Genomic DNA, 13,459 nt, shown 5'->3' with positions numbered 1-13,459 from the left:
CATAGAACTTACTTCAGAAGAAATTACAAAAGAATTCGAAGTCCAGATATTACAAAAGAAGAAATAGTAAACGCATTAAAAACAATGAAGAGCGGGAAAAGCCCTGGACCTAACACGCTTATATAAATATGCTTTATTTGTATCCTCAAAAAGAAAAACGGAAGAGAATGCGGTGATTACTGCATCATTAGCTTGATGTTTCATGTGCTAAAGTTGCTACAGAAAGTCATCCATAACCGAATATATCATAAAATCGACATAGATATTAATGATACACAATTTGGGTTTTGCAAAGGCGCAAAGACCTAGGAACGCGTGAAGCTCTTTTTTCACTTAACATACTAATACAAAGGTGCCTGGAAGTCAATCAAGATATACCCGAAAATAGTGCGTTCCTTTAAGGTATGGATATAATACACAATGTAGAAGAAAAAAGTCCTATAACATTTTTTTCTAAAGTTACCGGTTTCCAAAAAAAAATTACATTGTTGTCCATATAAGCGAACTTTTATTTTCATAAAATTAACTTATCTGACATCACTGTACAAGAGCTGTTTGTGACTAGGTGATTGACATTAGCAATGTATTTTTGGCTAATTTGGGCGTCGAAACGTTAATAAAATTATTTTTTTTTTTAATTTAATTGTGGCTTATTTCCAATCTAAATAGTCAATTAGCAATGTAGTTCAGGCAGTAGACACCTGCAAAATAGTTATACCACCCTATGTGTGAAAATCAAACAAAACAAGAATTTGTTTGTTTGTTGAGGAGGAAGACAGGGTTTAATGTAAATAGTAAATGCCCATGGAGCAACTATTTTTGAATTGCGACTGTGTCTATCTTTAGATTTTGTATACATAGTTGTCAGATTTCAATTTGCATACCAAAATGTATTTTCGTTTTTTGGCCAAACGGTTGAGTTTAGAAAAAAATGTTATAAGACTTTTTTGCTCTACATTGTGCCTTCTACCTATATCTTTAAGGAACGCACTATTTTCGGGGACACCCTGTATATGCGTATTTTACTGACTTTAGTAAAGCATTGTGACGATAATATAATTGTATCGTCTAGAGTCTAGAGTACGCCAATGAATTAAATAAAACGTGTTTTTATACCGACTCGGACGATGTAAAAGACGGAACGAAAAGCCTAGTTGGATTATTATTCTTGGAGTGTTGATCGAGGAATAATAACCCCGCTCGGGCGCCAATGTAATGTTGTCGTTCTATTTGATGCTCCGGGTAACAAAATAGAGTCGAAGACAAAGGTTCACTTTTTAAGACATTTTTATTTAGAATCAATACATACAAAAGATAAGATAATTAGTCTTAATTGTTCGTTAATTGCGTTAATAAAATATATTTATAATCTACGCATCGAATTTTCGGTTCGGGTCGATGTGACGATATTTAGTGCATGAGTGAATAATATTGACGATCGCGTGGATTAGAAACTACCTTCATTAATATGAAATAATAAGGAGAGGACATCTCGCTCAACTCGCCAGGGGGAAAGACATGTAAGGAAATACGATCACCGCTCGTATAGGATAAGTAAAAGGAAAAACCGTCGGATTCGTTCAACGCACCAAAACGACGGGGAAAATGGTCAGGATAACTCACCCCTTATACCTTCTTCTTCTTTCTGTATAGACATGACTCTGTCTGTTTTTTCAATGTTCTTCTAGTAAGTTGTCGTTCCATCGTTTTCGTGGTCTTCCCACTGATCGTCTTCCTATTGGGGAACCGTCTCTCGCTGTCCTGACTACCCTATTTGTTGTCATTCGGCTTATGTGGTCATTCCATTCTATTCTTCTGTTTCTTACCCAGTTATTAATGTTATCCACCTTGCATCTCCGTCGTATATTTGTACTTCTAGCTCTGTTCCATAGTCTTACCATCGATTTTTCGAAGGGTTTTCATCTCCGCTGTTTCGAGCCATCTTTTTGTCCTCTCTGTGTCGGGTCGTGTTTCTGTCGCGTATGTCATTATTGGTCGGATGACTGTTTTGTAAATTCTGCCTTTCATTTCTTTTCCGATATTTTTATTTCTCCATATTGTGTCATTCATGCAACCTGCGGCTCTGTTTGCTCTATTCACTTGATCTTCCATTTCTGTTTCGAGACTTCCTTAGCTAGATAGTGTGATGCCTAGGTATTTAAACTCCATCACTTGTTCTATTATCTATCTAAATCTACTAAAAATGCATTAATAGATTTCACTACCAAAGTTACTCAAACCATTAACGATGGTTCATTCGCCATAGCCACATTTCTGGATGTGCAGAAGGCTTTCGACCAGGTCTGGCACGACGGGCTTGTTCGGAAACTTCTGGACATCGGGCTACCATTGCAATTTACCAAAATTGTACACTCCTACCTCCACAACCGTACTGTCAGAGTTAAAATAGGCGATCAAAGGTCCACCCCCTTCACTCCACAAGCTGGAGTTCCCCAGGATTCAGTCCTAGCACCGCTGTTGTACATCATCTACAACAGCGACATCACTAACCAAAATATCCCAGGTACTCGGCTGTTTCTCTATGCAGACGACACGACTCTGCTCTCAACAACCTCTCGATACAACCCAAGACTCCTCTTCAGAAGAGCCCAGGCTCTGTTGGACGGCGTCGGCGAATGGTGTTGTAAGTGGAGAGTCACGCTGAACGCGAACAAAACAACAACAATTGTGTTTCGCGCCCCTTCTGTGTCAAATAGAATCATAGCCAATGAAGACGACCAATATCCACTGAGACTGTTGGGAGAAAGGCTTGTTGTTAGCCCGACTGCGAACTATTTGGGAGTACTGTTCACCAGGACTCTCAACTGGAACGCAGATCTAAAGGCAACTTTAGATAGGGTAAGGAACAGGGCCAGACTTCTCAACGCTCTCTCGGGAAAAATTGGCAAGACACACAAGAAGACTCTCATTCACACTTACAAGACCTTTATTCGACCCGTCATGGAGTACAAATCATGTATCTACTCTCTTTGTTCAAGACAAAAACAAGAGTGGTTGTTGAGGACAGAACGAAGAATCTTGCGTAGATGCAACTATGAGCACTGGCGATATCCCTCAAACGAAATACATAACATCTCGAACACCCCCAAAATCACCGAGAGAATAAACTCTCTGAACAGGAACTTCACAATCAAAGTAATCAACGGCCCCCCTTCCGACACACAAGAATCTCTCAAATGTTTCTGTTCATCTTCCGGCCACGTACTCCACCGAAAGCCCAAACGCAAAAAGATTCATGTACCGTCCGCTCTAATGCAAACATGCATTGACGAACTCCCGGTGGAGTACGAAAACATCCTTGAGGCTACCCCGTTAGCCTACCGTACCCACCTCTAACATTTCCTCTTCCCTACCCCGAACAGGGAGAAGTTGGTTTTTTGCGGTTTCCCAACTTCATTGCACAATTATACCTGTTCGTCCCAAGAAAATAGCCGCAACTATTTTCTCGACTCGAACGCACACTGTCCACGCTGCGCTCAAAGCCACCTCCTGACCGCCGACGAGGGACGCAGGTTCGCCTGTCGTTGTACAATGGTTTCTAGGGAGACTGGTCGAGAGCAAAGCACGGACAGTACACGTAAATGTCTATGGAACCAACAACAATCCATCAAACTTTCTTCTCTGTTGACTTCTTAGCCTTCTGGACACCACCGTCCGGCATAACCCAGGATCCAAGAACACCAGGACACGGCGCTTGCCCCAGTGTGTTTTTCGGACTGTTTGCTTTTGCTGCCAACACTACACATTCACTACAAACCCTGAAGAGGACAAAATCCTAAACGGGGAAGCACATTGAACGCATTTCTTCTAAGCATTTTCTAGACAAGCAAATCAAACAATGTGATGATGATGATTCTATTATCTGATCTTCCAGCTCCAATTTACATCTTATTGGATCTGCTGTTATAACCATGCATTTTGTTTTTTTTTGAGGAAATTACCATGTTAAATTTTTTGGCGATTATGTTGAATTGGTGCAGCATACGTTGTAAATCATCTTCACTTTGAGAGATTAGTATTGCATCGTCCGCATAGCAGATTATTTTAAGTTGTTTTTCCCCCATTGGTATCCTTTTTTAGTTCTTACTTTTTTTATTATTTCGTCCATGATCAGGTTGAACAATAAAGGACTCAAGGAATCCTCCTGTCTTATCCCATTGCCGGCTTCTCTCTTATACCTTGTTGATGTTTATTATTCTTCGATCAACGCTCCAAGAATAATAATCCAACTAGGCTTTTCGTTTCGTCTTTATAATAAAATGATATTATCGTCACAGCATTAGATACAGTACGACATGAATAGTTAATGAATGTCCTGAAATCAAAGAAATTAAACTACAATGACCTCAGTATAATATTGAACTTAGGCTATACAGCTGTCAGAGAAAATTTAAATTAGACGAGGAGTGACACAGGGATGCGGATTGTCGCCAAATTCTTTTTAAAGTCTACTCGGAAGAGATTCTAAAAACAGTTGGAATTTAGATAAATGGAGTTCCCATTAACAACATTAGATATGCAGATGACACTGTCACCTTAGTCGAAAATATGGAAGATCTTCAGAGATTGAAGTAATCAAAATAGCGGAGTATGGACAAGAATACGGTCTAACAATGAAAGTCAACAAGACAAAATTTATGAGAATATCGAAAACTCGAATAAATAACGAGACCCTTTTCATAAACTCAAAGGTTAGAGTCAGACTAGAATAAACAAGTCTCTCAAAGACTAGAGCAAATTTTTACAATACAAGAAGAGTGTTCTGCACAGGAGATTTGATGCTAGAGCTAGGTGTTGGCTAGGTGCTACGTTTTCTCGACTCTGTCTTATGGAATGGAAGCTTGAGTCTTGAATGCGGCATCAATGTAAAAACTGGAATCATTAGAGTTGTTGGTGTACAGAAGAATTCTGAAAATATCGTGGACAGAACACGTCACAAAAAAAGGTTCTGGGAAAGATGAATAAAGAAATGGAGATATTAAATACAATCAAAACAAGAAAATTGGAATACCTCGGACGCATTACACGTGGAGAGAGTTACTACAACTTGCTTCAACTGATTATGCAAGGAAAGATTCACGGAAAGAGAAGCACACCGAGACATAGAATATCATGGCTGCGCAACCTGAGAGAATGGTACGGATGTATATAAAATGAACTTTTCAGAGCAGCCGTCTCTAAAATCAGAATAGCTATGATGATTGCCAACCTCCGTCGCGGAGATGGCACTTAAAGAAGAAGATAAATGCACCTGTTAAAGAAACAATATACTTACCATGATCTTTCATCATCTTCCTCGTTTTCCTCTGGTTTTTCCTCATCTTTATTCTGTTCTTTTTCTTTGGCAGTGTGCAACTTTTTCTTAAACTTATCCAACAACGCTAACGTAAACTTTTCCCTATCAGATCCCTTCTGTGGTAACTTCTCCTTCCTAACTTTATATGTGTTGTACTCTTCTTTGTACTCTCTCACTACCTCACTTTTTACTTCTTCTTCTTTCTGTTCTATCGTCTTCTCTTCCTCTTTCCTGAGTTTATTTTTGTGATAGTCCTTTTTGATGTTTTTTATTTCTTCTTTGAGTTCTTGCCTTAAAAAATTAGGTTAATGTTAACAATGTATTGTCAAGAATTTCAAAAATGTTTAACAAATTTTGAAGCAATCTTATAGAAATATCTTCTATTATTGAAAATTTGTAAGTTATCAGGACCGACTTAGAATTTGAAGGTTTTAAATTCTAAGAATTTGAACTACGTAAAATTAGAAGTTTTCAGGGAATTATACCCTGTGTTTAAACTAGGGCGAGTAATTCAAATTTACCGCGCCGTAATGCTTGTCTGTAATTGGTCCAACCTCAGGGCAAGTTTACTTCACAAATATTAAATTTTGACACCATTGACATTTCATACGTTAATTAAGTTATATCGGCGATTTTTTATGTTTTCTGCGTTATTCCTTTAATTTTTAGATTTTTAGTCTGCTTTTATATAAAAAAGACAGTTGTTTTTAGAACTCTTTAGCGACGTATTAGTATAATATAATATTTATGGATAACCGTTGAGGGCCGACATGATCAACCAAAAAAGAAGATGTATTATTATTGGGTGTGAATCTGTCTTTCGAATTTATTCCTCCTGATTTAAAAACAGGGTATAGTGTTTATAGACTAAGCTTTAAGCATGATACTACGACAACCAGAGATAAAACCACGCGCATGAATAAGCCTGTCTCTCTCTCTCTTCTACGCCTACGTCACTGACCGACAAACGCCAGGCCAAATGTTCTATTTTTAACTTGGGTTTGTTATTTTTATGCATTTTGCGAAAGTTTTCGGAAAGCATAAAGCTATATTTTCGGGATAAAATTCTTAAATATAATTAGAAATAGTCATGACTGCCCTTTCAGCATGGTATTATTGTTAGTATTAAATCTTTGCGACTACTCTTTCTAGATTTAAGAAAAGATTTCAACATCAATTATATAACAACATATAATTTAAATCAAGATTGCTTAGAAGAACTATTCTCAGTAATACGTGCGATTGGAGGTTTACATGATCATCCGTCTCCTTTGCAATTTAAATACCGTCTTCGTAATTTTATTATGGGTCGGAACTATGAAGTTATTTCACTCTCAGCTAATGTAAGTAACCTACCAGAAACAACAAACATGTCGCTTCAAAACATGAAAGCAGGAAGCTCTTTGAATCTTGATTGTTACAACAATGACATAGTAGATTCAGTGATGATAACCGAACCACTCTTTAGTCAAATAAATCTTCCAGCAACTTCAGAAAATGAAAACCATCAAACAGATTTTGAAATAGAAGAGTTGTATCATGATGGACTAGAAAATTTAGCTGGTTTCATAGCTTTCAAGCTACGACATGAAGAGAGTTTGGGCAGTTCTACAAATAGTAACACTTCTTCCTCGTGGGTAAATCATCTCTCAGAAGGGGGTTTGGTGAAGCCTTCAGAGATATTACTTACGAACTGTCGTGAACTAGAAAATATTTTTTGCCAATTCAATGGGGACACTATTAAAGTTGGCATCAAAAATTATCAAAAATCTTTATTGGAAAGATCAGTTCATGTTAAAATATCTGGTGATGTGAAAAAACTATTTTTTAGATGTCGGATGTATTTTCGAATGAGAGTTTTGAACCAAAAGTTGAAAGAAAAGTCTAAAATACAAAAAAGAAAAATTGCAAAAATCGTTAAGTAAAACGAATCAAATGTAATATTGTTTTTTTTTGTTTTTGTTTTGTTTTTTTGTTTTGTTTTTTTGTTGTTTTTTTTTTTTTTGTTTTGTTGATTTTTTGGGGCCGAGGGATGTGCTCTTTTTCTAGTCGGCGTAAAGCTGAGCGGGAAAAGAACTAATCTCAGGGGATTAGTTTTGCTTGGAGAGTCTTAGGACTTAGCACCTCCTTAAACCATCTCAAGACCGCTGGGTACGCCCAACATTGATTGAGGTATGTAATCTTTGATTGCACCCTTGTCGTGGTGGCCCTGTTGAAACTAAACTTAGCGGATCTAGACTACATAGATAGTCGATAAACAATCCCTGCGGTAATATGCAGATAGATAAGGTTATACCTGGAGAATAGGAGAGTAATATCAACTCTAGTTAAAGCAACCATCAAAGCAAGAGTAGGTGGAGGCTGTCCACAAGGAGGAGTTCTGTCACCTCTACTTTGAGCAACCTTGGTAGATGATCTCAAAAATCTCTCCACAGAAGACTTTTTGGTCTAGGATACACTGACGATATATCAATCGTCATCAGGGGCTGGTTTGCCCAGCTGGTGTCTGGGAGAATGTAAGCAGCCCCAAATATAGTTGACGACCGGCGTAAATAAAAGAGACTGATAGTCAATGCTCAGAAAACAAATCGCCAACTGCACCCAAAGGACAGCACTAGAAGGCTTAAAACTACCGGTGCTGGGAGGAACAGAGATTTCATTTGCCAAAAAAACAAAATACCTTGGGGTTTATACTGATCATAGGCTGAAATGGAATACTCACATCCTGAAAACCACACAAAAAGCTACTATGTTGTCCTTGGGCAATTGTAGAAAAATGTGCGGTGAGAATAGGGGCTTATTGGACCTTTTAAAAAGGGCCAGACTAAAGAATGTAATCTAAAATTAGAGGACCACAATAGATCTGAAAAGGTAGCAGTGGAATAGGCTAAACGGCCACCTCTTTAAATCCATCTAAATCTATCTACTTAATTTTATTTTATTTTTACTGAACCATCTTTTATTTGACGCGGTTTATTTAAAGTTTTCTGCATGTCAAGAAACCTCTTAAATTTTTGCAGTGAAAAAACTATTACGTTTTTTAGTACAGTAGTACCTACATAATAAATATATTGTATTATTTTACTGGTATGATTATAATAATTCATCAAAGTATAAATTAAACAGTGTAACAGAACAGACGAACGACAATTTCAGTTATTTAATAACACGAGAATGTATAAAACCGTACAAAACTCTATGCTTTCCCATAAGTCTCTGTACAAGTTTGTCGGGCGCTGACGTCATGCGCGCACCGGTTAAAAGTTGTTCTCGAAGTGGCTTTATCTCTGGTTGTCATAGTTACATGGCTTTAAGGTTGCTGTAAGTTTACCTGTTGTGTATCGTAAAATACAATGTTCGTCGTACATGAAAAACAACCAGTTGAAAAATAGTCTTTGTAGTGAAAAATAAACAATAAATTAAATTGAATTGATACATACATTTTCTTCTCCTTTTCGAGTTTCCTATCTTTTCCCAGGTAGTAATCCTCAAACTCATCATCAGATCCTTTGGTTTCCTTTGGACTCAACGGCCGTTTTTGGCTTTTAGGTTTGGACTGTTTCGCACCCTGAAGTTTCTTCTTTATGTTCTCTAATTGTTTTTCCGTAGTTGTCGATGGATCAGGTTCATCAACTGCCTCAGCTTCTGTCTGGGAACTTAGTGTAGGATCATCTGAAACAGTTTGATACCTGATAAGAATAAATGCTTGTCATAATACCCTTATCCACATATTGTAAACCACAAAGCAGACCCGTCTGTTAGATGGCTTCTTATAATTTATTTGCAGTCTTCGAAGCTCTGGATATGCTGGAATCTGTTTTTTAAGATTTTAATGAAAGGTTTCGTTTCTAATATCTCCGCCAAATTGGATTCTGCTCTCATTAGAGCTATCTCCTCCTATCTCCTTCAATTTTTCTTCCACTTTTTCCATATCAAATTTTAAGGCATTCTCAATTTTTTCTTCCATCTTTTCAATTTTCTGTATCTCCTCAGCAATCTGGTTTACCTCTCCCTGCATGTTCTCTAAATAAACCTTAATATTTTCATATTTTTCCATTCGGTTTTAAATTTTCAAGAAATTTTCTTATTGTTGCATTATATTATCTCGTTTTGTTTTACCATCTGTTCATTTTGTTGTTTTTCTTTTAAATTATTTAAAGCGTTTTCTTGTCTTTCGACTATTAGCCTATAATCTTCCATTTTTGTCGTTTGTTTTCTTCTTTCATTGCTTGTATTTGACTTGTTTGTCTCTAAAAAGGCCTTTTCTTGTCTTATGTTCAAAATTTATTCTCTTTTTGTGATTTCATCATTTGAAACAATTGTTCAAACCTTGCTGACTCTTGTTTGCTTCTAGTTTCCATCTTTATTTCGTTCTTAGTGTACGGATAGACGATATTTACCTATATGTTTAAAATATAAAATTTAAAATGTTCCCTTTTAAATCTGTATTACCGCATAATAATAAAATTTTAATATCATAAATGGTTTCAAATATGTAAAAATATTATTATTAAAAAAAAATTTCTGGACCCCCCTCCGCAGTATGGGGCCCCAGATCACGTTTGCCCCGTAGCCCCCAACATCGTATTTACGGCCCTGGGTTTGAGCGCTCATCCGCAGAAATTTTTCGTGCGGCAGTTTCCACAACTATAATTATTGCCATTTGGATGGCCAACCTTCGAAAGGAGACGCGCAATAAGAAGAAGAACTATGACACATAGATAGATAGATGTCAGAAAAACAGGACTACATGATTAAAGAGAAAAATTAAAACAACAGAGAAATATGAACAAAAAGTTTTACCTAAAACGTCATGAGTTGATTTGCCTTTTCCACTCAAATTTTTATTCACTCTAGTAAATTCCTCCTCATCTTCTTCAGCTTCAGCACCAAATGACAATAGCTTGAAATTCCTAAAAATAATTAAATAAAATAATAAATAATAAATAATTATGTGAGTATTTTAGTGCAGTCACTGAAGATGGATATGAGCTATTACCTCCGATTTCGTTGAACCACCATCGAATTGCATGAAATTTGGTGAGTGGTTAGAGGATATCTCAAGGAACAAAGGTAACATGGTGCCAACTTGCGTTTTTACCCTAGGGATGGATGCCACCCCTTCTCGGGGGTGAAAATTATTTTATTCAAACTAACCCCATTAAATAGGGGGACACATTCTAAGCAAAATTTGTTATATAAAGTTATTAATATAAATCAAAACTTTTTGTGTTATTAAAGATAAAAGATTTTATTTTTTCGTGAGAAAAATATTTTTAACTGATTTTTCATAAATAACTCAAAAACTATAAGTTTTTACAAAAAAGTTGTTATTACCAAGATTGAAGCTAATAAAAAATGAAAAACAAATTTACAAAAAAATGTATATTTTTTCGGCGAGTACCCAAATATAAGTATTCAAGCTTAAATTACGGGAAAAGATGCATTTTATAACATAAACTTATTAAACATTTGTGAAAGTACTTAGAAACATATATAAAATTAGATCCCGAATAAGTTGATAGCATTAACATTTATGCTCCAAAAGTTTTTCAATCTGTATCTTTTAATAAATTTTCCAAAAAATCGTTTTTTTTTAAATAACTTCGTTAATTTTTACGATATCAAGTTCACCTAAAAACAATTTGAAAGATAATTCCAAAGGCTATTAAAACACGTTATCTTTTAAACTCCTTACTTTTTTAAAACTCAAAGGTTAGACGGCTACGGTTACATGGTTCTCGCAGCAAAATTTGAGTTTTAAACGTTTCTATCTCGGTTATTTTTCAACCTACAGAAATAGTAAAAAAGGTAAAATATTTGATATATAGAAAAAACTAAAATTTGGCTATATATCATTTTTTACGTATATTGAGTACTTTTGGAGTTATTATCAAAAGAAAATGAAAAAGACGATAATTTTAAAAATTATGATTTTTTTTAAATGATATCTTATTTTCAAAAATATGCATTCTAAACCAGTGAAAATTGTTGAAATTAATTACTTATGCTAATACAAACAAAATCTTGTAAGGATTACTATACATTTTAATTTTTGTGGAAATGGCATATGTTTTATTTTTCACTATTTCCTAAAAAATTCGAAAAGGTTCTCGTATTTTCATCATAACTTGCTTAAATTTGATGCTATTAACTACTTTCGAAGTACTTTGACAAGTGTTTAGCGGTTATGTTTTATTAAATTCATCGTTTCCCCGTTATTTAAGCTTGCATACTTAGATTTTACTACTCGTCGAAAAAAAAATACATTCAATTTAGTTTTTTAAGTGAAAGGTGTATTCACCAGCACAGCCATGACAGTTATCGCTTTCTAAAAATAAGCTTTCCTAAAATCTTTCTCTTCATGAATTCTGCAGAAGTTGATATTTTGTTCCTCTCATGACGTGGCCAAGATATTGTAGTTTTCGGATCTAGATTTCGTGATTGAGTTCTTTTGAACCTTGAACGAAGATATGTGAAGAAAATTGGAAGCATTTGAGATGTGGATATATCGGAGAATTCTTAAAATCTCTTGTACCTACTGGCTGGGTCACAAATGAGGAGGTCCTCAGAAGAAAATTAGAATATTTCGGACACATATTGCGAAATGAATCCAGATATGCCCTCCTACAAGCCATCCTGCAAAGACAAATATTTAGAAAGTGATGTCCATAAAGAAGAACCTCCTGGGGAAAGAATCTTAGAACCTGGTTTAACACAACATCTGTGCAGCTTTTCCGCGCTACTGCGGATAAGATAAAGATTGCCATGATGATGGCCAACATTCGTCACGGATAGACACATCAATAAGAAGAAGAACCTTCACAGCTAACCTCATATTTAGGTACATCTACAACTGTTTAGACTACTTACTTCACCCCAGCTTTCTTCTCCTTCTTCTGTTTTTCTTTCACTTCAACCTTCTGAAACCTTGGTACAATATCTGGAAAAGGATTGTTCAAAACTTCAGCTTTTATGATCTTATTAGGATAAACTGGCCTTTCATCTTCAACTAACCCCTCCTCTAATTTAAGCATATTAAAAACAGTCTCGCCAGTAATTTTCCCAAAAATGGTGTGCTTGTTCTGTAATTCTGGTGTAGGACCCAGAGTAAAAAAGAACTGAGAACCGTTATCATCCTTCCCAGCATTGGCCATTGCCACTAGCCCTCTCCTCGCGAATTTAAGCCTCTGATGGAATTCATCTTTAAAGGGTTCTCCGTATATGGACTCCCCACCAGTACCATCTCCATTTGGATCTCCTCCTTGTACAATGAAATCTTTTACTACCCTGTGGAAGATGAGGTTATTGTAGTATCCCTCTAAACATAGCTGTATGAAATTTCGGCAAGCCTTTGGGGTTTCTTTGGCCCATAATTCTATGTCTATATCTCCAACGGTAGTTTTTAACAGAACCTAAAAATAAAGTATTACAAAATTTATTTATTTATTTATTAACGGGAGAATCCCGTTTTACAGTTTAATTTCAAATATAAATACAATGATGAGTGCGCTAGAATAATAATCGACATAATTACCGACAATATAACGCAAAAGACGGAAAACATAATACGTTGTTGAAATAAAAAGAGCTGAAACTATAGTCAGTCTCACCTTGACTTTACAGTATAAGGAACATAGGCAATGCAAACCTTGGTCAATGCATTTCTTATGACAGTTTTTAACGCGGTGATGCCGATTTTATCAAAAAGAGTTTGTATTATAATCGGACATTACAGAGAATACATTAAAACTGTTTTAGAAAGGCAATCTACAATTTTAGGATTCATATGCGTTTAAGTTTATTCAATATACTATAGATAGATAATTATTATGCATTAGTACATTCTTTCATGGTTTTTGCTCTAAATTTTAAAGAACGGCTTGGATTGACATGATATTTGGCATACGTATAGCTTACATGTCAAAGAAAAAAAGTGATATTGTGCCGATGTGTGCTTTTGCCCTGGAGGTAACTTTGACCCCCTTTTGGGGGTGAAAAAATATATGTCCAAAATAAGTCCGGAAATGGGTAAACTGACTAATTTTAAGTAACTTTTGTTCTATAGAGCTTTTTCGTTAAGTCAACACTTTTCGAGTTATTTGCGAGTGAATATGTTCATTTTTCAACAAAATAACCACA

The 13,459-nt window shown here is 35.7% G+C and overlaps 1 protein-coding gene across 1 annotated transcript in view; it reads right to left on the bottom strand.

The window, feature by feature from the left end:
* The window catches only part of LOC126887255 (spliceosome-associated protein CWC27 homolog), a 56,668-nt gene that overhangs the window by 9,112 nt on the left and 34,097 nt on the right, over positions 1–13,459 (bottom strand). The window contains exons 2-5 of the mRNA XM_050654673.1: positions 12,191–12,732; positions 10,121–10,230; positions 8,758–8,989; positions 5,297–5,608 (exon numbers count right to left, since the gene is read on the bottom strand). Coding sequence (XP_050510630.1) covers positions 5,297–5,608; positions 8,758–8,989; positions 10,121–10,230; positions 12,191–12,732 — 1,196 coding nt within the window. The remainder of the gene's footprint in view (positions 1–5,296; positions 5,609–8,757; positions 8,990–10,120; positions 10,231–12,190; positions 12,733–13,459) is intronic.

Source organism: Diabrotica virgifera, chromosome 6 (genome assembly GCF_917563875.1).
Source record: "Diabrotica virgifera virgifera chromosome 6, PGI_DIABVI_V3a".
NCBI classification, from domain to species: Eukaryota; Metazoa; Arthropoda; class Insecta; order Coleoptera; family Chrysomelidae; genus Diabrotica; species Diabrotica virgifera.
Note: the sequence above shows the minus strand (reverse complement) of the source record. Positions and strands in the feature narration are given on the sequence as shown.